We start from the raw sequence: 25,442 nt of genomic DNA, 5'->3' as shown, positions 1-25,442 counted from the left end.
ATGGATAAATTACATCTTATATTGCCTCAATATTGACAACACAACAAACTACTAAAAAATAATTAATTAATTGTAAAAAATACTTAAGGGGGGGGGGGGGTATAGTACACAGAAAAAATCTGACATTGAGTAAGTCCTCGTCAGCAGTAATTGACACATCGGCGTCCCGTCATCTACATCACAAAGAAAGGCCTTTGTGTTCAGTTTTAAATAATGTTTTTTTTGTAGCTAAAATAGTTGCCAGAAATTTGATCAGAAAAGTACAAAAAAAGTACAGCGATAATATCTCACATATAAACATACTTTACATTTTATTTTGACTTCATTAAGACTACAGCAACGGCCAGATGTGGCCCACGGGACCAACTTTGCCCAGATGTTCTGTAACTTTTTTTTTTTTATGTTTTGAGTGTCCCAAAATATAATAATAATAAATAAAAAAACAATGTTTTTTAATGCTAGAGCATGCAGAAGGCTTTGATGCAGCCTCTCAAATGAAGAGAATGCTTGAAGCAATGGTAGTTATTACAAAAACGGCCAGCAGGTGGCAGCAGAATAGAAGAGATCAACCAAGGCCATGTTGAAAACAAGCCGATTTCCCCATCATTCTAAGCAGATTTGTGAATAATGATTCAACTTAGCTATATTCTAATGCTAATTGCTGCAAAACGGAAACAGATAGAAATATACTTTTTTTCCTGATGAAAGACGAGACTCTAATCTTTCTTTTGGTAGGTTCCATGTTTTTATAGCAATAGAACACAATATTCTGTGGGCCTTGCAAAATCTGTCAAAATCCAGTAAAACAGCCGGGAGCGAAGGATTGCTTCAGTGAAAATGGCTGCGAGTGAATGAGTTAAGAACCTGTTCAAAATGGTTACTGTATGTGCACCCCTCCACATCACAGTGTCACACCAACTTAATCACACTAGCAGTTGGATAGCATATCCACATGACCAATTTAAAGCAGTAACAATAGAACTGCTGTTCTCCATCTTGTCATCTACAGCATGCTAGACATAGTTAATGAGTGTATACGAGCATGTGGAGCTCATACATACCACGGAGCCACATGTCTCTAGAAGTAAAGTCTCTCTAAGTTATTTTGTTCTCGACAAATCTCTCATCAGTCGACGTCTGTTTTTTTTTGTCATTATTCCCGTATACGCACGTTTGTCCAGGTCTTCTCGAACTGCAGCTGTGTCGGTGCGGCCGCTAACTTGACAGCCAATACAGGTCAGTGCCACGATAAGGACGACTGTGACAGGATGTTCCCGTACTTCTTGGCCCTCTCCGTCATCACGTCCTTCATCATCTCGCTGGGTGGTACGCCGGGATACATGCTTCTCATCAGGTCAGCTCATATAAAAATAAAAAAATAAAAAATAAAGATTTCATGCCTCGCTTGCTTTGATCGTCAAAGTTTAGAGATAAGTGAGCAGATCAAACTTGGCGCTGTGTTACTTGGAGACTTTTCCATACATAATGCATGATTTTGACACCACATGATTAAATGCTTTGCACTGTATGCTCAGTCGTACTTTGTATGTGAATATGGGGACTTCTGCTAGAGACAATTTACGGGTTATTCATAGTTTTAGTGTCATTTGCAGTTTCTGTGTAGCTTGAAATCTTAAAATCCCATCTGCCAACTTTTTCAAACAAGACTCTTTCCAGTCACATGATCGATGTTAAATCTTGAAAGACACGTTTGTGCTCCTCACAAATCAGATCAGCGAGACTGTTGTGACGCTGGTGCCGGAGTTCAAACGATTTAATTTCCATTCCTAACACTGGGCAGCCTGGTGGGCCACTGGTTAGCATATCCGTTTAGGGGTGGTGGGTTCAAATGTAGGCTCCAACCTTCACTTTCCTCACACAAATGGATTTAATATTAGCATTAGCGACCAAGATAATTAGCATGTTGGCATCAGGGTTGGGAGGGTCACTTTTAAAATGTAATCCATTACAGTTGCAAGTTACCTGCTAAAAAATTTAGTTACCAAAATATTAAAGTAATGTAACTGGATTACTTTTGGATTACTCCAATATTGAGTATGCTCATGAAGACCAAAAAAATAAATATCACCACAATATATATGTGCCCCTTTTATTTGCGGGTGATAGTAACCCGGGCAGCCTACAAATAGCAAAAATCCTTGTGTAATTAAAAAGCATGTAGGCTATTGATTGATTGAAGGCCATATGCTGTTTTCGAACTGTCACTGAAAGCAACTACACCTCACAGACAGACAGACAGACAGACGTTTAAATAGTGAATTGGTGGGAGGAAGACTTGTTTGGAAGGTGTAACTCACATTATGGTTGTAGGCTAGCGGGCTAGCTAGCAAGAAGCTACAGCTAGTGATGGGAAAATGAAGCTTCATGAAGCACTTATACTGATATTTTTTGACTCCCCTAGATGGTGCTCTTGGTTTAAATATAAAGGCTAATGCAAAGGAAATTGATTACATTTCCACTGCATCTTTCAACCAAGAGTGGCATCTAGAGGAGTCAAAAAATATTACAAGTGCTTCATGAAGCTTCATTTTCCCATCACTAGCTACGGCGCGTAGCATGCCGCTGGACTCTCAGTTCAAACTTTCGGTCCGAGTAAGTTCCAGTGAATACCGGTCGCCATTTTCTCCTCCCGTTCATTAAGCTTTTTCAAACTGCCCGTGTGTGGAGGACGCGATTAGTTAGTTAGTTAGCTAGTTCGTTCGTTCGTTCGTTCGTTCCCACCGCCCCGACATGTAGCAATGGTCCCACTCGCGCGGGCGCGCACACGCTCTCACGCTCTAGAAATTGTAATCCCTCGAAGTAATTCCCATTTTTAATATTTTCCTGTAACTGTAATGGAATTCACTTACATTTTTTTTGCAATCTGATTACGTAACGGCGGTACATCTATTCCGTTACTCCCCAAGCCTGTTTGGCATATGTCAAGATTTACTACGTTATCAACTGTACACTGTTAATATCTCGCTAACACGATTGCGGTCATATGCTTCTTCTTCACTAGAATCCGTATAAAAGACGGATAAATGTCATGACTTTGATGCAGGAAAGAGGCTAATAAGCTTTTCCCTGATTGCTTAGTTTGGTTGCGAGGCAGACTCTTGGAAATTTCTTGCGTGTCCCGGACTTCGATTAAAAATGACAGTGGTCGCTGTGTTCTTGAGATCATTTGATAAAACGGAATTATCTGAAATTATCTCCTTCTAGGAAAGCGTTCCAGAACACAGCTTGAATTTGGAGACAGAGTCATGTTGAATAAACATGTTTCACGCAGCATTGTGGCGTGACCTTAAGTCTCTAAATAATGCAAGACCATGTTTAAGAATGCCATTTACAGACTTCGCAAACCCCCACACTTGACTTTTTGTGCTTGTTTAATTACTTGGTATCAAAATCAAGTCCATCGATTGATTTCCTGGAGCAATTGTATCCGTTATGGTCACAGGTTTGCTGGAGCCTATCCCAGCGGACTGTGGGCTAAAGATATGAGATGAATTCAAACACTCAGAACTAAAAAATACTCGTATCTCAAATCATAAACCCAAAAGAAAATAATTGAAATGCCTTTAGTATATTGCAACCTCCCAAAATAGTCCATAAAATCCAAGATATTGGAGTGATCGTTGTAATATTTTTAGAGGTTGAAGGGCGGTAGATATACATTTAGATAAAGATTCATCACGGTTTCCTGACGTTAAGCTTTTTCTCTACAGTGAGGAAAATGCTTAATGTCCATTAAAATCCAAAATGTTGGGATGATCGTTCTATTTTCAGAGTTTGAAGTGGGCATACTCAGATATGCGTTTGAGACCAGGGAAAGTGGAAATTTAATTAAAAGGGGCTCTCCAACCAAGATTTCTCTTCTTAAAATAGTTACTCTTGATTATCATTTACTTGGGGCGTTATAAAAAAGAAATCGATTTAGCAATATATCGCGATATTACAGCGCACAATTCTCGTATCAATTCTATACGCAGCCGTATCGATTTTTAAAGATAATTTTTTTTATGGAAATATTCAACAAATTAGAGTTAGGGTTCACACTTTAAGCATGGAAGATATTATATTAGTGGAACATTAAGCCTTAAAATTTGATTTTCTTGTTAAATAGCAGTTTATAAGCTTGAAGTACATTTTCATACAAATCTTAGTGTACATGTACAAGTTTATTGATTAGTATTTTCTAAATTTGAGTAAAAACAAAACAACACAATTGACTTATAGATTTGCATCGGGATTCATCGTTATTGAATTGTGACCTATAAAGCAAGCTACTAGGTAATTCACACCCCTATTATTTACTATTATCTACAATTTTACTATTACCTACAATTTAGGTCATCTAAAAGCAATCATGAAAAGCTTTCTATAATGGTCGAACCAGAGGACGGGCGGTCACACTTAAATCAACATTATGAGGCTAACAATTAACCATCTAAACAAACCAAGCTAGCTAGACACACAAATTAAATTATAATGAAAACAATATACTGTATTTGTTTTTTTGTCCAAATATGACCACTACAGACCAGTAGCTAAAAGCGTAACTTTTTGACATAGTTGTAAGACAGTACAAACCTGATAGCTGCTCCCATGGGTTCTTGACTGTCTTGTGGATGATCCAAACTCTTGTCTTTAAAATGCATTTCAAAACAAAAATCCCAAATTGGTTATTTCCTTTTGGTCGCACCACATGATAATTCATCAAGTGGGCATCATCGGGCTAACCTGTCCATCAATGACCCATATACAGCATTAACTCATTCAATGCCATTGACGGCTATAGACGTCAAAAAGTCATTTTTACTATTTTTTTCCGCTTTTGCTGACAGTATGAAAACCTAGAATTTTTTTATTGTAAATTTAGAACAGATATAAAATGTTTGATTAATCGTTAGTTAACTAGTGAAGTCATGTGATTATTAAAAGAAAATTATTGCCTTACGCCCCTAATAAAATTTAAATAATTGGCGTCAGACGATTAAAATTTTTAATCGTAATTAATCACATGACTTCAATAGTTTAATAAGATTAATCGCAAATGTTATATCTGTTATAAATGCACAATACATTTTTTTTCTAGGTTTTCATAAAAATTTTAATAAAATGAAAATGTTAAACTAATAGAAATAGTTCACATGAATTTTTTACGTTTATAGTCGTCAATGGCAGTGAATGAGTTAAATGATACCAAATCTCTTTCTTATAGGTGCATCAAACCACAACTGAAATCATTTGCTTTGGGATTTCACGCTCTAGCGACACACACGCTTGGTAAGTAAGGTCCTTCGAAACGTTAATAGCACCGGTACAGTACTAGTACAATGTGCTGCGTTGACTGAAATGGTTTCACTTTCTATATACAGCCGGAATCCCAGCACCCATTTATTTTGGTGCAATCATTGACACCACATGTCTTAAATGGGGTCAGAAACGTTGTGGTGGAAGAGGAGCTTGTAGAATCTACAACACTACAAAGTACAGGTAGAATTCTTTCAGTGTTAAGTAATAAGTGCTGTATAAGGAATGTATTAACATACCTCCAACCATACCCCCAACCCCCCCCTAATTCTTTCTTTTTAGGATAGCCTACCTGGGCCTGACTTTGGGCCTGCGGACAATCTCGTTCCTAATTTGCATTCCCGGCTTCATCCTGCTCAGCAGGCAGCTGAAGAAGGAGGAAAACGACAGCCTTCGTAAATCTCTAGCCAATGGCGGAACAGAGCTGGAAGCGCTTAGAAAGGAAGAATGTGTGATCTCAAATTCTGAGACATTACAAAGAACGTCAGAAAACGGCACAGAGCGTGAGACACGACTGTGATCCCCCAGAGAGACAGAAAAACAAAAAACTCCAAGGACCGCCAACCTCCTTTTCATCACATGCAGATGAACAAACTTAACTTTACATACGCACCGATACACAATATTTGCAGGGAATCATATTAAATCTATTTAAAGTATAAATTCTATATGTACTATTTCATGTGCATTGAGGATTTAAGAGAAATTTGATATACTGTAGCTACAATATTTCTCTTGAATGTATTGTACTTGTTTTTTCAAAAAAAAAAAAAAAGGTAGTGTTTTAATGTATGAAGGAATATTAATAACAAGAAAGAAAAAAACAGTGGGAATAAGAAGGATAAAGTTGTAATGTTAAGAGGAAAAAGTCAGTATTATTTGTTAAGAAAAAGTTGTATTACGAGAATCAAGCCATACAACATATACCGTGGACCCCCGCTATTCGCAGGGAATAGGGATCATGCCAGCCCACAAACAATTGAGGACATAAGTGCATTTACAAAATAAAATCATAAACGTTCACACGTTTAGTAAATGTTTAGCAAACCGTGAATGAACCCTGACGGGAGTGCACGTTCACTTCCTTAGCCAACACTTGCAAATGTTCTCCCCTCAGTAAGAAATGGGTTTTATTCTCAAAAATGGGTTTTCCCTAAAATTGCAATAATTATTATTATTTTTTACATTACTGAATTCTAGGGCTGGGCAATAAATCAAATGAATTCGATACATCGTCATTTTAAAAATCAATTTGTTGAAAATTTGCTAAATCGTGAAATTGAGTTTCATCTTCTGGCTTATTAAAAGCTGTTGTTCTTATGTTCGGTTACACCCAAATGTTATTGTGATTTGTAATTTTGCACAAGTGGCAGAATGCTGGATGGTTGGTTTACAAGAGCTACCAACTACTTAATTGTGGCATTTAAGCACAAACTATGAATGTTAAGTTGATGTCAAAACTGATTTAGAATCAGTAAACTTATTATTGTTGTCTGAACATTTTGCACAGGAATCATTTTTGAATAAATGAAACGTTTGTTGATTTTATTATATTAAAATCGTATTCGTCCTGAATGACTGCAAAAATCGAGATTTTATTTTTTGGCCATATCGCCCAGCCTACTGAATTCTCATATTTTGACTTTATCCTCACAAAATTACAACTTTTTTGCCTGTCATTCTCCTAAATTTCTTTTTTTAACTTTTAATTATCCTCATGTTAGAGTAAATAATTACACTTAGTTTACACACGAAATTACAAACAGAATATTTTCACTGTAGTTTTTTTGTTTGTTTGTTTACCCGTACACTTTGCATCAAGTCATGCGGTATGGGGACCTGAATGTCTTACAGTACTGGAACTGTTTTGTTGTGCAACAGTAGAGATATCCTCCCTCCATTACAGTTTACGTGGCATGGACATGTATGTTTTGGGGAGATGCTGCTGGACAGTACAATGAGAAGAAAATAGAGCAACAACATTGGGTAGAACAGGGCTTTCTGCCTGGGATTTGGGGCAACAGCAAAATAAATCAGCACTCGATGCCATAAATTGAAATACTATTTCCAAGGATCCAGTCTGTGGCAGCAGTTGCAATGTATATTTGTGGATTGGGAAGTCAGTGACAGGACCTGACAGAAGCAGTAAAGCACCCGTTTAAAGAATTGGAGCGTGAGAGGACAGTCCAAGAGGACAAAGGGGATCCCAGACGCTGTGATATGTAGAAATTAGAGCGACGCAACAGCAAGCGACTGAATCCAACAGACGAGATGGTCATGAGTGCCAACTGGGGAACACAAGGACCACAAGTCACCACTAATAACCAGCCCTGGACACAATACCAGAGGTGGCAAATCCAGGTACAGAAAGTAAAAACCCTGCCACAGTTTGGCTTTAGCCCCTGATGCCAGCTAGCCAGCAGGTAAACAAGCACCATGGGAGCTAGCTAAAGGGTAAACAAGCACCATGGGAGCTAGCTAAAGGGTAAACAAGCACCTTGGGAGCTAGCTATCTGGGGCTAAAGCCAAACTGTGGCAGGGTTTATACTTTCTGGACCTGGATTTGCCACCTCTGCCCAGTACCATGAGTGCAATATAACTGCGGGATAGGCAGGGTAGAAGAGTGCAGCAGGAGTACAGTGGACATCACTTCACAGTGCCTCGACTGCTACGGAACCAACCACCCAGAAAAGCCTGAATGTTTTGTGCCACAAAGTGCCTTGCAGGGTTTACATGCATTATCGTATATGATCAAAGGCCAGTCTCCTGTGGGGAAAACTGCCATCTGGGTCAGAGCACCCTCCAGAAGATTTATTGGACTGTCGGCCTTTCCTGTATTTTCACTTTGACCCCATCAAAATGGATATTTACAAAAAATGCTAACAACCATCATGGATGTATTCATTTATCCATTTTGAGTACCACTGACCAGACGCCCTGTTCACCTGGAACAGTCCCGGGTTGAGAGCTTTATGTCTCAAGTCCCGGCGGATTTCGCCAGCCTCATTTTGTCCCACTTGTACATACAGTCGGTCCCATTTATAGTCATTCGTCCATTTTGAGTCTTTTTTTTTTTTTTTTAATATATATATATATATATATATATATATATATATATATATATATATATATATATATATATATATATATATATATATATATATATATATATATATATATATATATATATATATATATATATATATATATATATATATATATATATATATATATATATATATATATATATATATATATATATATATATATATATATATATATATATATATATATATATATATATATATATATATATATATATATATGTATATATATATATATGTATATATATATATATATATATATATATATATATATATATATATATATATATGTATATATATATATATATATGTATATATATATATATATATGTATATATATATATATATATATATATATATATATATATATATATATATATATATATATATATATATATATATATATATGTATATATATATATATATATATATATATGTATATATATATGTATATATATATATATATATATATATATATATATATATATATATGTGTATATATATATATATATATATATATATATATATATGTGTGTGTGTGTGTGTGTGTGTGGGAGGAAGCCCACACAAGCAAATCGAGAATGTAAAGACTCCACACAGGAAGGACAAAGGTGATATTTGAACCTTTAACCTCAGAATCATAAGGCAAACGTACTAAGCGCTTAGAACACCGTGCTCTACTAAGTGGATCCGTAACGTTAATTCGAGACCTTGTGACTCACCGCACTGCTATAGCCACACTGAAATACTGAACAGAATGCTGATATACTAAATGCCTTAACTGCTTAGCAACAGTTCTCGCCAGTGCTTTGCGTTGCAAGCAGGCGCCTAATTACATTAATATCCTCAAATCGGCATATTTGTAGTCCCCATGGCGATCTCTTACCGCCATGCTTGCCTTGTGTCGTATTGGGGAAATCCATGCGATGAGCTGTGCCAACTGTTGCCCTTGGCTTTCGACCAATGGCTCAACTGTAACACAAATTGTTTATTTATATTGCTGATATGTATTTAGCTCTACCTCGACATTGTTAGACTTTACACTAGTGACTTTGTTTTGTGACATTTTTGGGTGAGGGTTTGTGAGGAAACGGATGCCAAAACCCAACAGACATGATTTCCTCAGGTGTTTACTACATTTCTTTCTTGGGGGGGGGGGGGGGGGGGGGACATCCTCCTTATATACTTTGTACATGTAGTCATACAATGTCCTCATAAATGTAGACTATAAAATGGAGGATATATGCTAAATAACCTAATGGGAGGTTCAATTGTATTGTGACTACTGTCTTTTGAAATCAGCTGTGTCAGCCTCAAGTATTTACCAGAAGGAAGTTAACCATAATGTCATTTGAGGATTATTTTTGTAAAAATGTCAAATAATACCTTGTAAGTAATAAAACTTTTAATACCCAATACCCCCCCAAAAATGTGTTGAGGTGCTTTGTAAAAGACGACTATGGAAAAAAAAAAAACATTCTGCAGCTTCCTTGATTTACATCTTCCATAGATTAAGTAAAATGGGTACATTTTTTAAACAAACTTTTCGAACAGTTTAAATCCCATGCTGTAAAACTCACACAGTCACCATAACACCAAAAAAGAAAACACCTTGTGACAAGTGTTACTTACCTCTTCCATTTTTCAATAGACACACTCAATTTAAGACAAAGCAGTACTTCACCACTCAAATTAAAGTTAACTAAGACATAGTGATCTGACAGCGCATGTGTGCTTCATTAAGTAAATGTAAACTTGTGAGAGCAGCAACTTTCCACTCGTGATGGAGGTGGAGAGTAAAGGAATGATCCATTAGGAGATTTCAAAAGACACAAAAGAAAAATTGATTATTACAGAGAAGTCCCAAACTAAAAATAAGAGAGCATTGACTCGAGCAACAATCCTCTTAGTCGCAGTGCCAGGCAGAAACAGGAAAGAGGGCGTGAAACTGTCCTTTAAAAGTCAGTCAGGCGCCAGGAGACCGAAAAAGATGATAATAATTGGAAAAAAAGTATTCCATTTAGAAGCTTGCATGTACTTCAGGCGTCATTTGCGCTTTGTCACAAGGGGTTGCATGGAGAACTCCTTCCAAAGGTTAGTCTTCTTTTTTGGTTACAGGACTTTGTACATTCTAGAAGACAAATCATAGAGCGGGAACAATGACTGTGGGCTGGTCAGGGGAACATTTGAGCCAAATGTAAAGTTGCGTTGAGGAAAAAAGCATCACCTGAAGTTCCTGATGTTCTTTAAGTAGTCTGTCGTACTCCCTGGCAAGGCCGTCCGTCTGCTTCTTCAATCCATCCGCATCAGACTCAGACTTCTTCAGCGCTGCATTTGACACACATCAACACGCGTCAAGAGATCGAAAACCTAACGGCTGAGACAACAGCTGCGCCAGGTTTGCACTAACAAGTTAGCCAGCACATCACCCCTAAATAGTCGCTAATTCGTGAGCTAGCGGTTAGCTCGCGGGCTATCTTATCCTGCACGCTAACTCCTAAATAGCTGGTAATGCGCGAGCCAGCGGTTAGCTCGCGGGCTAATCATTAGCCCACAAGCTAACTCCCAAGTAGCCGCTAATTTGCGAGCTAACGTTAGCTCGGGGGCTTTTGCTGCTTATTAGCTGTTAGCAATCAATCAGACGGTGCTGTGGGCGGGCCAATGCTGCAGGGAGTCAACAGCCACAGACAAGACGAAGAAGAAAAGCACCCATCGGAGCAAAAATAACAGTTTTTAATTTATTGGCCATCAAAAAAAAAAAGAGGCAGATATTCATAAAATGCTGAATATCGGCCGGGCCGATGACCGGTCTATCCCTACTTAATTGTGAAGCCAATTTACACACAAACACAGAAGAAACATGTCTGTCATGGTGATAACATGCTGTCACACGGATATGTGGGCAAGATTAAACATGCACATCCATGTCTATTCTGTGTCTGTACAGTGTAATACAGAACATTAGCATAAAAAGTATGGTAGTTGAAAAGTAACCATTTTGTTCATTTTGAGTGAACATAAGTTTTTTTCCCCATGTTAATTGATTTCAAATAACTTTTTCTCCTTCCTGGTGCGTAATGGAGCAGGGAGGGAGGGAAAAAGACAAGAGATGCCGCACACAGAGATGCCTTTTGCTCTGTTCAGAAAAAAAACTAACAAAAAAAACAGCGGGTACTAGTTAGCCCCAAGGACAACATGAGTAGCCCACATCTCTGATCCAAAAATAGCTCACCAATGGTGGGACCCTGCGACCTTAACTTCATACACATTTCATCACTATGAAACATTATATATTTGTTTAAAAATAAATAAGAGGGGAGGGGGGGGGGGGGGTTGATGGAAGCTCCATGAACCACTTGTGATATTCTTTGTCACTGACCGTCTTCGGAAGCCTTAAATTCTTCTTTCAGTTTCTCCAACTCTTTCCTCAAGAGCTCCATGCCCTCTGCAGTTGCTTTATCTCCTGAACCCTCCTTCAGAGTCTGCAAAGACACGTCAAGCACATGGTTACAAAAGCTTGGTGGCGTTGAACTAGTCATCACATGTGCATACAATGTCATTTAAAGTAGTGTGGTTGAGTACAAGTGGATTTGGAACAGATCAGTTCTAGAGGGCATTATGGTTCTTGTTCACTTTAACCTGTCAGTACTGTAAATGTGATTTTCTGATTCAGTTTTTGTTATCGGTCTGTCCAACTATCAGTACCTGCTTCAGCAGCTCGTTGTCCTCAGTGTACTTTTTGGCAGCTTTATTTGCATTGTCAGCCTGTGCCTGCAGTGCAGCAGTAGTCTCAGATACTGAAGCCAGTTGGTTAATCAAGGTGACCACTCGCTTCATAACCCTTTTTACAAAAAATAAATAACAAACTGACAATTCCACTTAAGTTGAATCTTTAAGAGTGAAGCAAAGCCTCACAGCCAGAGGAAGACAGCGAAGCCGGAGATGTAGAGGTTCCGCTGGGCGCGGAAAAGCTTCATGTGCATGTGGTCGTGCATGTTGGGCATCAGTTTGGCGTCTGTGCCGAGCTTGTCAATAGAGTACTTCCTCACCTCGCGGACGGCATCTATAAATGAAGGAGCACACCATGTTGTAACGTCATCAGCATTTGTTTAGAAGCTTATCAAAACACGACTTTGGGGAATCCTGATTAGTGATTTAACTCCAGCAAAGTGTTTTTTATCGTTTTTGTCTTTCCCTTGTGATGCCCCCCAAAGAAGGGTACTTTCTAGTAGTGATGGGAAAATGAAGCTTCATGAAGCACTTGTAATATTTTTTGACTCCCCTCGATGGTGCTCTTGGTTTAAATATAAAGGCTAGTGCAAAGGAAATTGATTACATTTCCACTGCATCTTTCAACCAAGAGTGGCATCTAGAGGAGTCAAAAAATATCACAAGTGCTTCATGAAGCTTCATTTTCCCATCACTACTTTCTAGTACTGACAAAAATCCGAGACTCCTATTTTTGCACTTACCGAGGAAAAGGACAATAAGTATGATTATCATTGTAAGAAAGCCTTTGTTCCAAAAGCGGGCAACCGGGCTCCAGATCCTCAAATTGAAAACACGCTGCCATCTAAAATACACCACAGACATAAACAGACACAGACAGTTAGACATTGATCCCTATAGCAGGTTACAAACATTCTGAACATCAGGCCAAAGTTTATCCTTATTGCTCCTTCCGATCAAAGTCGACAAAAAAACATCCTGAGTGATTTTCTTTTGGTGTGGGATGTTTTATGAGTAATTTCAAATGATAAACCTGTTCATGATTTACAATCACAAATTCTTATGGGTTGAGCTCAGATTTGCAAAAAAGATCTCACTTCACCAGACATAATTAACATCAGTGACTGACATCGCAAAGACCCGTTATGCTAAACGCCCAATGCGCGGAGATGAGAGCCCATCCATCATTTTTTGCGATGATCTTGTCCTTGTCGAATTCGGGAAGAGTCAGTGTTCTGCAGCCTTTTAGCTGGCTCTGTTGTAAAAAATAAAATAAAACGCTAGCTACCATTACGCTAACGTGGTACCTTAGAAAAAGTGCAAATAGGTGAGTTCTTCTGTTCTTCCAAGAAGAAAGACTAATCATAGATGAACTAGTAGAAGCTAGGCTAGGCTAACTGTTAGCTTATTTGGTAACTTAACTACTGTGTTGGCAAAGTCTTCTCTTGACGCATTGACACTTTTCAAATACTCAACACAACGTTTACTAGCTTAGCTTTTGGTCAGGTTGCTTCCTAGTTGGCTGTCGTTGCGTTTCGTGAGAGTGAAAGTGAAAGTATGTGGCTCTACTTTTTAACATTTACAATAGTCTGCCTTGGACGTTTATTTATTAATTTTTTCTCGAAAAATCACTCTAAACAAAACTCACACCGCAGGACAATCACCCAGGGTAGTATTTTAGACATGCTGACTTTAGTTAATAGTGGGCTTTTTTTTTAAAACTATATAGTTGCTTATAAAACATTGTGCATCACCCCTTAGCTGAGATGAATGGCAGGCAGAGGATGACAAGAATCCCCATCTCCATATAGAGGAAGACGGCCACAGCGATCCACTGTAGGGTCATCTTGATGTGGTGAGGTCAACTTGAAAAAGTGCAACAGGGCAAGATTAGCGAACTCTGGTTAAACAACCTCCGTCGTGTACCGACAGGTTAAGTGGAAGGCGCGGTCCATCTTGGCTGACAGTTATCAACCTGTTTGTCAACACTTCATGGTTCAACACAATGTGCGCTAACAAATGACTCAAAGGTTTACATTACATTACATTAAACGGCGCAACGTCGTCACAAGCAATAATGTGACGTGAAAATACTCACAAGAGGCGACATGTGAAAATTAATCACACTTATTTACAGTTTCCCATGATTGCAACCCAAACTTCCAACTGTTTTATTTAAAAACATAAACGCTTCACACACGCCTCACTTGAATAATATGGCTTGCTGACTTACCAGGAAAGCACACAATCGACGACCAAAGGGAATTTTCGACTTTTTGTTAAAACAATTTTGACAGCATGAAAAGTTGCATCTGTCGGTCTGCTTGCCACACTTCCTGCTTTATGCAAACTCCAAAACTTCCGCTGAGAAAAGCATGTCTTCCGCTGCTTCCTTTCAAATTAAAAGGTATTTGGCCTGATTCCCCTACGGTGGCGGTGTTTTTCTTCTTCTTACTATTTATATGTATTTATATAGGGTTAGGATAACCCTAATCCATCTATATCCGTTGTCTGAAACGCGTATCTCTCACTCCTCATATATTTCAAATCCCAAACATGTTCATGCACTCTAACATAATCTGTTCCTTGATTATTCACGAGCGCCACACACAAGACCAGTGGTTCTCAACATTTTTTCAGTGATGTACCCCCTGTGAAAAAAAAAATTCAGCCAAGTACCCCCTAACCAATAATAATAATAATAAAAACGAATGCCGTGCCATCATTGTCTGATTTATTATTAAACTTTGGAACTGGAATTTGTATCTATGTGGTCTCTTGAACTATTTGGAAATAATAAGATATAAAAAAATAATAATAATAATTTAATTATTAATGAAGATTTGTGCACACAGATTATTATCAACATAAAGTGTCATCTTTTGGGATCATCGTAAAGCTCTCTTCTAAAAGAAAGAAAGAAATGTAATTAACAGAATTTTAAATAAAGTTTTCAAGTCAAGTGGGTCAAACCATTCTGGTATTGGGGAAATGCTTGTTTTTAGGACACTGAAATTCAATTGCCTTCTGAATATAAAATTCATTGTATTAACTTTTTTCCAGAAATATTTACTTATACTTTTAAATATATTAAAAAATCTCATGTATCACCCAGGAGTGCCTACAGACCCTAATTTGAGAACCACTACACTAGACTATAACCTTCTCTGGTCATAGTTACACAGGCACACCCAAACCAAGAAGTGTCTAATCACTAGGAAAATAAACACATTAATCAACCTTTATTTGATAAATAATAAGTTTTGCTTGCATTTCTTGTTCAGTTTTTGTGTACATAAATATTTAAAAGCAAAGATGTTCTAAATCCACTGCAGTCTTGCTTTTCGCCAGGAGAGGGCACTATAACTGATGCTTGAAGGGCTGAACCCATTTTCGAAGTAATTCGAAAGTGGCTTTTTTTTCCACAAAAGATTCATTTGGCCATCACGAGCTATTTGCTATTAACTATGGGACTTTATTGTCCACTAACCGCGCATTTACTCCTCCTAAATTAGTCTCAATATTTTAAAGGAAATTTTGACTTCCATCTGGCCTGGTCCAGTCAATACTAAGTGATTTGCTTACTGATGTTCTACATTTCTGAATACTTAAATAAAGCCTGAGAATGTGTAAACAAGTCCATTTCAACCTCACAACGCAGTACTCACATGTATTTTGTTATATATGATGGCTTGACACGGTTTCTGGTAGAAAGAACAAAACTAGTTCTGTTACATGACAATTGATATCAACACAGAGGGGTCAAACTAGTTTTATTAATTACATTATTACTGACCACAAATTTAGCAAATTAGCAGGATGGACATAAAATGCTGGGTAATATTTCATGAGTGGCGAATTTCAGCCGTTTTTTGTGGGGATTCAAAATCTAAAGAGTCGTTGCATGATGTGGCAACATTTCAACGACCATGAAATGCACAGAAGCGTTCATATCGATGAAAATCAATGTCACATTTTGGATTTGTTTTTACTTTATTGTGGGGCACTTTGTGTTGCATTTTCTTTTGAAACGTGTCATACAAATAAAGTTTGATTTGATACTTGACTGTGAAGGGCTGTCTGACTACCAGCCCAGGGTTTACCCTGCCCCAAAGTCATAAGCTCCAGCTCACCCGCGACGCTAATGAGACAAAATGTGGATGTTCATGTTCCCAAATCACGCACTGAACCATACGTGCTCTGCAGGTAGTCTATTACAGCTGATGTACTACATAAAGAATTGAATACTTTTCTCTCAGGCTGTGAGCTAACCCTCTCAAGCATGTAGATGAGATGATTGTGGAAGCACGTAAATGGCGTGCCCTGCTGTATCGAGATGTCCACCCAGTCCCATATACACTCCAAAGGGGTTTCTTCGTGCCCCGCGAACATGGCCGGGTTAGCGAGCAAGCCTCGCGCTACCATCACACCTACAGCAAATCAACAGGAAATGATTTTCAATTGATTTTCAATAAAGCAATTTGGATTTTGAAAAAACAAAAAACAAACATCACCGTCTACACCAGTGAGCTGGTGAATCGACTCCACATCACGTGGGTACTTGATGTCCCCATTGGCAATGACCGGAATGGACACGCTGTCTTTGATTGTCTTTATGGCGTCGTAGTGGACTGGCTGGTGGCGCTCTTCCGACGTACGACCGTGCACTGTTATCCACGATACTCCTGCTGACTCAGCCTTCTGGCACAGATCAACTGTCTTCCTTAGGTCGTTTTGTATTCTACAGATTAAGTCAATTTCATTATTTTTGTGATCATCTTTTTTTTTTAATCACTTTGTATTTTACCTTATTTTAATGGATGTTGCATAGTGATTGTCCACTTGGTTCCTGACATGTCTGACCATGTCTTTAACCAGTTCAGGCTTCTTGATAAGGCACGCGCCATATCCTGCAGACATGGCCCATCTGAAAATATAAAAATAGAATTGAAAGATGCTAAAGCTATCATAGTAAAGCGGTCTTAATATATTCTGAACACCGCGACCGAAACAGTAAAAACAAAACAATTCTAAGGCTGGATTCACATTGCAAGGTCCAATTTTTTTTTTGCTCTTAGGTGGGACATTTGAGACATGCATCATGGCAACTCTTACGCTGTTAAATGATTACTATCAATTGTTAGCTATGCAATTAACGTGATTTCTCCGTCTTTTGTAAAGATCTGTGTTTTTTTCAGTTTTGCTAGTCATTGTGTTTTGATGAAGCGCAAAACGCATGATTGATTATTTCGGCCTTTGTAGCCCATCAGTTACCCTCATTTAAATCAATGTGGAGATAGAATCAGCACAAGCCAACTAAACTGCATTGGCTGTTGATGCTTGTGGAGGTATTTGTGTAATTTTGGTGATTGCCCATTATAGTTGGTTAATCTGTTCTAGGGCGTTTAAACATTACCTGATTATCAAAATGGTTGTTGTTAAATGTGATAATAAGTTGTGTATTACTTCTGACACATCTAATCTGTTTGATTTTGAACAGTTGGACGTGCTGTGTAAATCCAAAATAAGAATGGAACTTAAAGCAGGTAGACATGCACCTCTGGGGGCATCCACAGTTCAAGTCAACCCCATCTGAGAAAGGTGCAACTGCACACGTTGCGTCAACCAGAGTCTGAGCATCGTGGGCAGCAAACTGCACAATCAGGGGTCTGTCATCTATCGCAGACAATAGACAAAAGCAGTACAACATAAAAAAAAAACATATACCAACAGATAAACACTTAGTAGCACTCAACATTGCACGAATTGCTCCTACTCACACTCATTCGTGGTGAATTCACTGTCTCTGGCTTTGATGGATCGCACAAAGTCAGACGCAACAATCATTGGAGTGAAGCAAATGTCACAGTTGTACTTCCTAACCAATGACCTGAAAGCCAGTCTGTGGAGAAATAGTACGGGGGAAGTACGTTTTTCGATTCGCTAAGGAGCCAGCCGAGCCACACTACATTACGTGTGGGTTTCAAAACAAGAGCTACAAAGAATCAAACTTACTTTGAATAGCGAACCATCGGCGCACACATCTTTACCACATTTCCTTCTTCAAACATGCCCGTAACACTGTTGTGGTTAGTGGTCTTCATCCTTTCCAAGCTTAGCGTTACCACTTAGCATGACCAGCTAACGCCTGACTCAGTATCCACTCGTGGGCAGTCCCCGGCGAAGCACTCTTTCACCGCTTCAAATCAAACACAAGCACAATTTTGCTAACATGTCCTTGCGTTTGTAAAGCTACATATGCAGTCCAAGTTTCAGCTTCCGACACATGTACTCACTCTCCCGTCCACCATGCAAAAAAAATGTGGGCGTGGCCTTTGAAAAAAACGTTTTTATTTTTTTGAACTATGACGATTCATTTGAAAAATAATATTATTTGATTAATCTTTTAATTTATCTTGCTAAGTTGTATATTCATAAATGTAAATGTGTAAAGTCGAAACCTATTTTTTTCTGTTTTGTATTTACAGTCCATCTCTAATTCCAAAAATAATACTGCTATCAAGACCTTAATTTTGTGTTCTCATTTTGGTGTATTTAATATTTCTTAGTTTAAGACCCTTGGCATATTTTTCTTCATTTTTCCTCCTTTTCCTTTACTGTTATTGTGAGATTGTTGTGTACTGTAATGATGATTGTTTCCTTAATGTTTGCCATGTTTGGCGTTTGATTTCAATTTGTTAAATAAAGCAATTAATTTAAAAAAACACTCTGCACTCAGAGCAAGCGTCGCCGGTTCGATTCCCGTGCCGTCTGCCTTTCCTGCGTGTCATTCCCGCTTCTAACTGTACTGTCCATTAAAGGCATGATGTCAACAAAAAAGAGGTAATAATTATTGCCTACCAGTTAAAATACAAACATTTCTACGGATTTTTTGTTATATTTCATATGAAATCTATTACCGAATATGGTTCCACAGTGTAATGGTTATCATGATTACGCATCACGTGAAAGGTACCTGATAAGAAACCGGGCAGGAACATATTTTCTTTAATTAAAGAAAATGTTGCGTTATTTTAATTTTATTCATACATATATTAATATATTATATAATTACGTTGCTCTTCCTCTAAACTGAAATCATTGTAATCTTTGGCCACTGCAAGGCGCTCAAGCACTACCCAAATAATCTTTACGGTTCTTCCATTCATCCATCAATTTTTCGAACCGCTTATCCTCACAAGGGTCGCAAGAGTTTTCGATCTTATCACAGCTGTCTTTGGGCGGTAAGCGAGGTACGCCCTGAACTGGTCGCCAGCCAATGGCAGGGCACACGCAGACGAACCATTCACACCGACGGACATTTTTTTTTTCAAACTACCATGCATGTTTTTGGAATGTAGTAGGTAGGCAACCGGAGTACCCAGAGAAAACCTACGCAGGCAGAGGAGAACAAAATGCGAACTCCACACAGGACAGCCGAGCCCGGATTCAATATAACGACCTGCACTGAGGCGGACATGCGTGGTAGACCCCTGGGCGGTATTGTGACCCGTTTTGGGCTTTTTGATGGTTCTGACCAAGCCATTTCAAAATAAAATAAAAAAACTGCCGAAGAGGTAGTCACTTAGTAACCACATCCATCCATCCATCCATGTTCACTTATCCTCTATCAAATAAGAAAAAAATGTTAAGCTTGAATCATTTTATTTCAAATTGGCACCAAATAAGTCAGCAACAGCAAAAACATCTGTGAGACACAGAGCACAACACACCGCAAATCTTGTACATCTATGGACAATATAAACGTATCAAATGATAAAATCTCAGCTGTTTAAACCTTAGAAAGAATAAATACAAATTCCACTCAAATGTCATAAAAAAAGTGTAGTGGAATGAAGTGTGTTACTTTTCACCTGTAGGCCAGTGAGTGTATTTGTCACATAAGACTCCTGTTCCATCTACGTCACATGCCCAAGTCATTTCTACAAAAGCTTACTCATATTGAATGGTTACTTTAATCCACCAAAATTAGTATAATGCATTGCATTTAAAAACGGGCTGGAAAAAGTTTATTTTGTGATAATTTAAGTGCAGAAATGAAAAAAGAAAAACCCTCATAGCTAAGTATATACCCTTTGTGCAGTGCGGTAATCTTCCGTGAGTGATTTCTTAGCATGCACCGCCAAACCCCCTACACGACAGTGAATTTCTCTTATTTTCCTTCACTAATACAAATGTCATCAGTCTTTGCTTCTCATTAAAATGTAAAATGTTAAGCATCAGGCAGTGACCGATTTGATGGGAGGCTTCAATGGCGGTCAAGTCATTAGCCTTGGCTGGGCAAGATCTGCAAAAACACAAAGACTGAGATAGATACAGCATTGTATTTCTGGAAATTCATATAAAAAAGGTCATTTCTAATGGATGGCTCATCCGATAGCAGAATAATGAAGACATGGAATGAATGGATATTACCTCCACTTTAGACTGTCTTTACATCTCTGCCGTATGTAACAGTGCACGCGCTCACTGGCATTAAAAATAAAAAATTAACTAATGACTCAAAACTAAAAGACAACACAGCAGGGTCAGCGACAACCAGCCAAGGGCAACGTTACAGAACAGGGTCGTTCGAAATGACCTCTTCCGTCTTACTGAGGTAGCTTCCCGCTGCCTCCAACTCCACGCTGGAGAGGAAACGTCTGGCTCGCCGGTGGCGCTCGTAGCTCAGCTCTGTGGCGTACACGGAGCTCGTTTTCTTGGGGTAGATGATGGTGGTGCTCGTAAAGATCTGCGGCCGATGGCGGGGCTGGAAATCCAGCTGTGTCTTGTAATGACGCCAGGTGCTGTGTGACAAGGCAGTGATGGTCTGCACGCAGTGCTCCAGGCCCCGACCCCGCGGCTGCAGGGCCACATTCTGAATGAAGTGGCGGTCCGAGTCATAGTGCAGTGAGGAGGTGTATCTGTGGATGGTAGAAGGCGATTGACCGGCTTAGTTTTCCATTGGGTTAAGATGGCAAAAACATATCGAAATTCAAACACAATCTGCTTCTTCCTCTGGTCGTTGAATCGGTGGAAGCTGATGTCTGTGGATCTCACTCTGCTTCATCTATCCTTCCTTCCTCAGTCTCTCCTGTGGTCTCCCTAATTTGTTGGAATTTAGATGTTTCTGGGGTTGGTGAAAGACTCTAGTTGGTAACCCGGTGGGTAGTAGGTAATGTCTGGTCGGTGCTGGATTTCACTTTCCTTTCTTTTCTTTGATCCTTCCTCTGGTCTCCTGACAACCTCACGACTAGCTGGATTCTGAAGTATTCGGTTTAGGTGAACGGCATGGGATTTTTAATAGGTTTTAGGTGAACTAATGAGTACACACTCACACGCACGCACATACAAAATAAAAAAAAGCAATGATGATGACATGTCGAATCGGTAAAATTACAGAATGAACAATACTGAGCTCTCAAGGAGAAAAGAAAAAAACAAAAAGATGGCAAAAACATTATTGTTCTTAGTGGCTGTTCTCTGTGTTTGTTTGGGTTTTTCGTAGCACACAAATGGATACAATTATCTAAGTAACTTTTTGGATAAAATTATACTTGGCAAGTAGCTTTAACGCATTCCTCACAAAAATCCATGCATACAATTTAAGGCCTTCCATGTACGTAACACGCATGTTTTGGGAGGAACTCTAAGTAACCAGAGAAAACCAACACAAAGGCCGGGAGAACAAGGCCGCAGACATGAACACAGCGACAGAACAGAAAACGTAGGGATGGATTGGAGGACTTTTCAACACAACCCACCTTACTTCTTTTGGAGGTAAAGGGTCAATTGCGATACCCTCCCCATAGGACAAAGGCTGGAAGGGACCAGCGGGCAAAGCCGAAGCCTGAAAAATAAATAAATAAATACCATTAAACAAGAACGCTAGGATGAATGTTTGCGTGGTCTTACGCGCCGTTTTAAAGGTTTCCCTCCACCAACACACCTGATTCAAATGATCAGCAAGCTCTGCAGGAGATTAGATAACGAGCCTGATCATTTGAACCAGGTGTGTTGGAGGAGGGGACACCTCTACAACGTGCAGGACTGTGGCCCTCGAGGACCAGAGTTTGAGACTGATGGAAAGTGAGCCAATGTGTTAATTCATTTCACTTCATGTGTATTTGAACCGTGACAGATGCCGCAACACAAACAATTGAAAAACTAATTTCTAATGTACAGCATCACATCATTCATTTCCGATATTTCTAACTGTAGACCAAGAGACATTTGGACTCTTCTCGTCTGTTGAATTTCTTGTGTTTTGTTTTCCAAAAACATCTTGGCTAATTATGCTATTAGGCTAACGACATGTAGGCTATCTGTTTAAATAACACCTCCTCTCAAATGGGAGCCCGTTACTTTCTGCACGCAGAGCCACTATGTGAGGAAATATGATACTTTTTTCCCCCTGTTGAACATACTATTTGTTTAAAAAAACCACACACCATATATTTTTGTGCTCTTTCTGTCACACCCAAAGATGCCGCGAAAATACCCTGCTTTCTGCTAAAGTGCCTTGTTAGCAAAGGAGCAGCTAGCATTTTGTCACCAGCTCACAGGCAGCCCCGGCAATGAACAGTAGAGGTCCTTGTGGGGTTGATGATGGAGAAACGTGGGTGGTAAACTTCTCCACAGAGTTGGACTTTAACAGTTGATCAGCTAGCTGCCCAACTTAAGGTGCACCATGTACCCAACTAAAGAGCCATTTGCAATAGTACAGTCTCAACTCCTACCTATTTATGTTTTTTTAATATTATGTAAAAAAACAATCCTTAGCCGTTCGCTGAAAACCTCACCTATTCACTTTTTTTTGTGCAAACTTTCAGCAATGCCCTGAGAGAGTGTCAAGCCTCTGACTAATAGGAAAGCAGAAACGTGTGTCGACAGGTGACCAACATCGTTGTATGTTGTTGATGAGCCAAGTTTAGACTGTGGTGTTAGTGGAACTTGCGGAATAACTGTTGCATATGCAGGCTCACCGAGCATTCCCGGATCTTTTTGTCAGCTGTAAGCCAATTACTCTAAAAGGCAATTTTGTGAGATGTGTCTGAAATGATATTAACATGTCTGGGGATCGTAATTTGTAGCATATTTACAGTTTAAAATATAAGCAGTTACAAACATTTAGGAGCGGTGTAAATTACTTAGCTTTCCTGTATTTGCGACAGGCTCTGTCTGCGGGGGATTTACTGCACCGTGTGCAATTACAGTACAACCCCCCCGTACTACCCATCTATCATAGAGACAAAAAAAAGCATTAAAAATAATATTTGCATACACGCCGGTGCCTCAAAATCCTGGAGCAATTTTTCTAAATCAAATCTACAAGGTGATGTATTAATCTGGAAAACATATTTGGGTGCATTTAGGGTTAAAACTACTGTATCAATAGGCAGACACACTGATCGATCGGTCAGGATTGGGGCCAATTCCTTAATTTTGGGGGATCGTCCGACGTCTTAAAATAAAACTCATCTTGTCCATCGATCTCATCCACCTCTGCAGAGGTCTGAAAAAGAAAAAGCCACTCTCCTCTTCTGCTGCAAGATGGCCAGGGCTGGGCTAGCACAGAAAAAACAAAAACAAACAAACAAAACGGCATTTTGATTCAGGCCCGCCGATGCGACTCCTGACTACCACGTAGCTCTGCCACTAAAGTTGATAATTGGTTCAATTTGCTGTCTGCATTCTGAATTGATTAATGGGCCGTTGGTCTCTTGGGGTAAATGGAGGAAAATAATTAAATAGCACTCTATCGGTCTCAAAATACTAGAGCCCACCGGGCATTGCCCTATATGGCAGATGGCCAGTCTAGCCCACAGGCTTTTTTATTTGAGTGAACTACTTCAATTAAATTAACACGTTTATATTGTTTCATAGGTACGGTTCATTTATTTTTACCATCAAACAAGAATGGAACATTGAAGGTGTATGCTTGTTGGTTATAAAAAAACTAAAGAAGTTGGGATCGATTGGTTAGGCTGTAGAAATCAGGGATCGGACAGAAATCGGTGCCACTCTAGTGTCTACTACTGGGATTTTTATTTATTTTAAATTTTTTTTTTACCAGTTTGGGTCAGGTCTTGTTCCCTGAGCGAGGATTCACCATATTGTCAACAGGTGGAGCAAGCTCGGTGCAGGTGGGATAGCGGCCGTTTACAGCTTTGCATTTGTGGTCAAATTGGGATCGGTCTGAACTCAATAAATACTACATTGACATTGTATGATACACACCTGCGATCGGCTTCGTTCGTCCTCCGGTACCGGACTCACACCACGGGCTTTGTCTTGAGGCAGCAGCCAAACGCTGGGACTCGGGCTCGGCGGTAACCCGGAGTCCGGGCTGTCTAGCCCTCGGTCCGCCCGGCAGCTCATGCCCAGCGGGTCCTCTTCGCAAACATTTGGAAAGTTCAACCGTCCGACCATTTCCTTTTCAAAGGGAGAAGTTGTGAAACTCCAGAAGCTGGTGACGCTTCTTGCGAAGGATTTCCAAAATGTAGTTTCCCCAGTTAGTCCTCGCTTTTTGTTAACGTTCTACGTGGTCACGTCTCACTGCTTGCACGGGTGCCTTGGGTAGGACAAAAAAAAAAAAGGAAAAACCGTCACGACTCCCACTAACCTTTTTTAAGTCCTTCTGGCACAGTAATCTGTACGTTAAAATGAATATAACCATACATTCTTCTGTATTTTATCACCGAACAGGTCAAAGTTGAACATGAATTGAGCAGCCCCACGGCTGAGCTTCAAACTTTTCCCTCGAAAGTCCCATCAGGCATTAAAAAGGGAAAGACCCGCCCCATGGAGGCTTTTCCTCGGTGTTGATTGGATGAAAGACAAAAGGGGAAACTACTAGGAATACAGTATTCATTTTAAACTCCAAAAAGGCACCAAGAGACCATTGAGGAAAACCACGTTCTTTCAGACATGTATATGGGCTACAATGTCTTGGGAAACTCCAAAACCACAATGGCTTAATTTAATGAAGCCAAATTGATGTTTATTAAATGTTTGAGAACTTTAAATTTGTGTACAGTGTCACATACTAATAGAAACACATGAATGCTGAAGTGTATATGAATAACTGTTAATAATTTAGGCATGGAATCTGAAAAAAATAACTAATACACTTACTGTAATGTGCATTCTAAAACCAAATAGTGGTGGTGTGTATTGTAAAAACAAAACTGTAGAAACTGTCCTAACACTTTTGTACAACATATAGTAAAAACAGGTTCACAGCTGATAGTGTGTCAATTGCTGGGACGCTGTGTGATACGTGCATCA

General features: G+C 39.1%; 4 protein-coding genes across 5 annotated transcripts in view; 1 reads left to right on the top strand and 3 right to left on the bottom strand.

Annotated features, from left to right (window-relative positions):
• Nucleotides 1–8,368, top strand: part of slco1c1 (solute carrier organic anion transporter family, member 1C1) — a 28,968-nt gene extending 20,600 nt beyond the window's left edge. Inside the window, exons 12-15 of the mRNA XM_086081171.1 lie at nucleotides 1,182–1,354; nucleotides 5,228–5,292; nucleotides 5,385–5,502; nucleotides 5,602–8,368. Coding sequence (XP_085937297.1) covers nucleotides 1,182–1,354; nucleotides 5,228–5,292; nucleotides 5,385–5,502; nucleotides 5,602–5,839 — 594 coding nt within the window. The 3' untranslated portion in view covers nucleotides 5,840–8,368. The remainder of the gene's footprint in view (nucleotides 1–1,181; nucleotides 1,355–5,227; nucleotides 5,293–5,384; nucleotides 5,503–5,601) is intronic.
• A 1,541-nt stretch (nucleotides 8,369–9,909) lies between these two features.
• Nucleotides 9,910–14,530, bottom strand: bcap29 (B cell receptor associated protein 29). Its single transcript, XM_086081409.1, has 8 exons — nucleotides 14,386–14,530; nucleotides 13,907–14,017; nucleotides 12,896–12,996; nucleotides 12,339–12,486; nucleotides 12,129–12,264; nucleotides 11,803–11,905; nucleotides 10,651–10,751; nucleotides 9,910–10,554 (listed from the first exon to the last, which is right to left on the bottom strand). Exons 2-8 carry the CDS (start codon nucleotides 13,996–13,998, stop codon nucleotides 10,519–10,521), a joined length of 717 nt encoding a protein of 238 aa, XP_085937535.1. The 5' UTR covers nucleotides 13,999–14,017; nucleotides 14,386–14,530; the 3' UTR covers nucleotides 9,910–10,518.
• Nucleotides 14,531–15,375: 845 nt separating this feature from the next.
• Nucleotides 15,376–18,479, bottom strand: dus4l (dihydrouridine synthase 4-like (S. cerevisiae)). Its single transcript, XM_086081408.1, has 6 exons — nucleotides 18,168–18,479; nucleotides 17,933–18,054; nucleotides 17,711–17,828; nucleotides 16,960–17,079; nucleotides 16,667–16,893; nucleotides 15,376–16,582 (listed from the first exon to the last, which is right to left on the bottom strand). Exons 1-6 carry the CDS (start codon nucleotides 18,254–18,256, stop codon nucleotides 16,317–16,319), a joined length of 942 nt encoding a protein of 313 aa, XP_085937534.1. The 5' UTR covers nucleotides 18,257–18,479; the 3' UTR covers nucleotides 15,376–16,316.
• A 1,321-nt stretch (nucleotides 18,480–19,800) lies between these two features.
• On the bottom strand, nucleotides 19,801–24,924 carry rflnb (refilin B). Of its 2 annotated transcripts, none has more exons than XM_086080796.1 (4): nucleotides 24,834–24,924; nucleotides 24,393–24,726; nucleotides 21,917–22,002; nucleotides 19,801–21,076 (listed from the first exon to the last, which is right to left on the bottom strand). In XM_086080796.1, exons 2-4 carry the CDS (start codon nucleotides 24,582–24,584, stop codon nucleotides 20,728–20,730), a joined length of 627 nt encoding a protein of 208 aa, XP_085936922.1. In that variant the 5' UTR covers nucleotides 24,585–24,726; nucleotides 24,834–24,924; the 3' UTR covers nucleotides 19,801–20,727. The 2 variants fall into 2 exon arrangements, with proteins under 2 accessions (XP_085936922.1, XP_085936923.1); XM_086080797.1 differs by having other exon boundaries at nucleotides 19,801–20,460; nucleotides 20,769–21,076; nucleotides 24,393–24,918.
• Nucleotides 24,925–25,442: the final 518 nt, after the last annotated feature.

Source organism: Leptonotus elevatus, chromosome 7 (genome assembly GCF_054856555.1).
Source record: "Leptonotus elevatus isolate MCC_2025b chromosome 7, RoL_Lele_1.0, whole genome shotgun sequence".
NCBI classification, from domain to species: Eukaryota; Metazoa; Chordata; class Actinopteri; order Syngnathiformes; family Syngnathidae; genus Leptonotus; species Leptonotus elevatus.
This window is presented reverse-complemented; position numbering and strand designations above follow the sequence as displayed.

What these genes read in the sequence shown, in the direction of transcription:
- dus4l (XM_086081408.1), bottom strand. Translation starts at nt 18,256, where the DNA reads ATGAAGACCACTAACCACAACAGTGTTACGGGCATGTTTGAAGAAGGA. An exon ending in AACTGTGGATGCCCCCAGAG is followed by an intron (nt 17,080 to 17,710) that starts GTGCATGTCTAC and finishes TTATATTTTCAG; the next exon opens with ATGGGCCATGTCTGCAGGAT. An exon ending in CCAGCTCACTGGTGTAGACG is followed by an intron (nt 16,583 to 16,666) that starts GTGATGTTTGTT and finishes GATTTGCTGTAG; the next exon opens with GTGTGATGGTAGCGCGAGGC.
- rflnb (XM_086080796.1), bottom strand. Translation starts at nt 24,584, where the DNA reads ATGGTCGGACGGTTGAACTTTCCAAATGTTTGCGAAGAGGACCCGCTG. An exon ending in ACGAACGAAGCCGATCGCAG is followed by an intron (nt 22,003 to 24,392) that starts GTGTGTATCATA and finishes TTTATTTTTCAG; the next exon opens with GCTTCGGCTTTGCCCGCTGG. An exon ending in TTACCTCCAAAAGAAGTAAG is followed by an intron (nt 21,077 to 21,916) that starts GTGGGTTGTGTT and finishes TACCATCCACAG; the next exon opens with ATACACCTCCTCACTGCACT.
- bcap29 (XM_086081409.1), bottom strand. Translation starts at nt 13,998, where the DNA reads ATGACCCTACAGTGGATCGCTGTGGCCGTCTTCCTCTATATGGAGATG. An exon ending in CCATTCATCTCAGCTAAGGG is followed by an intron (nt 12,997 to 13,906) that starts GTGATGCACAAT and finishes GGTGTATTTTAG; the next exon opens with ATGGCAGCGTGTTTTCAATT. An exon ending in ACTTATTGTCCTTTTCCTCG is followed by an intron (nt 12,487 to 12,895) that starts GTAAGTGCAAAA and finishes CTTCATTTATAG; the next exon opens with ATGCCGTCCGCGAGGTGAGG.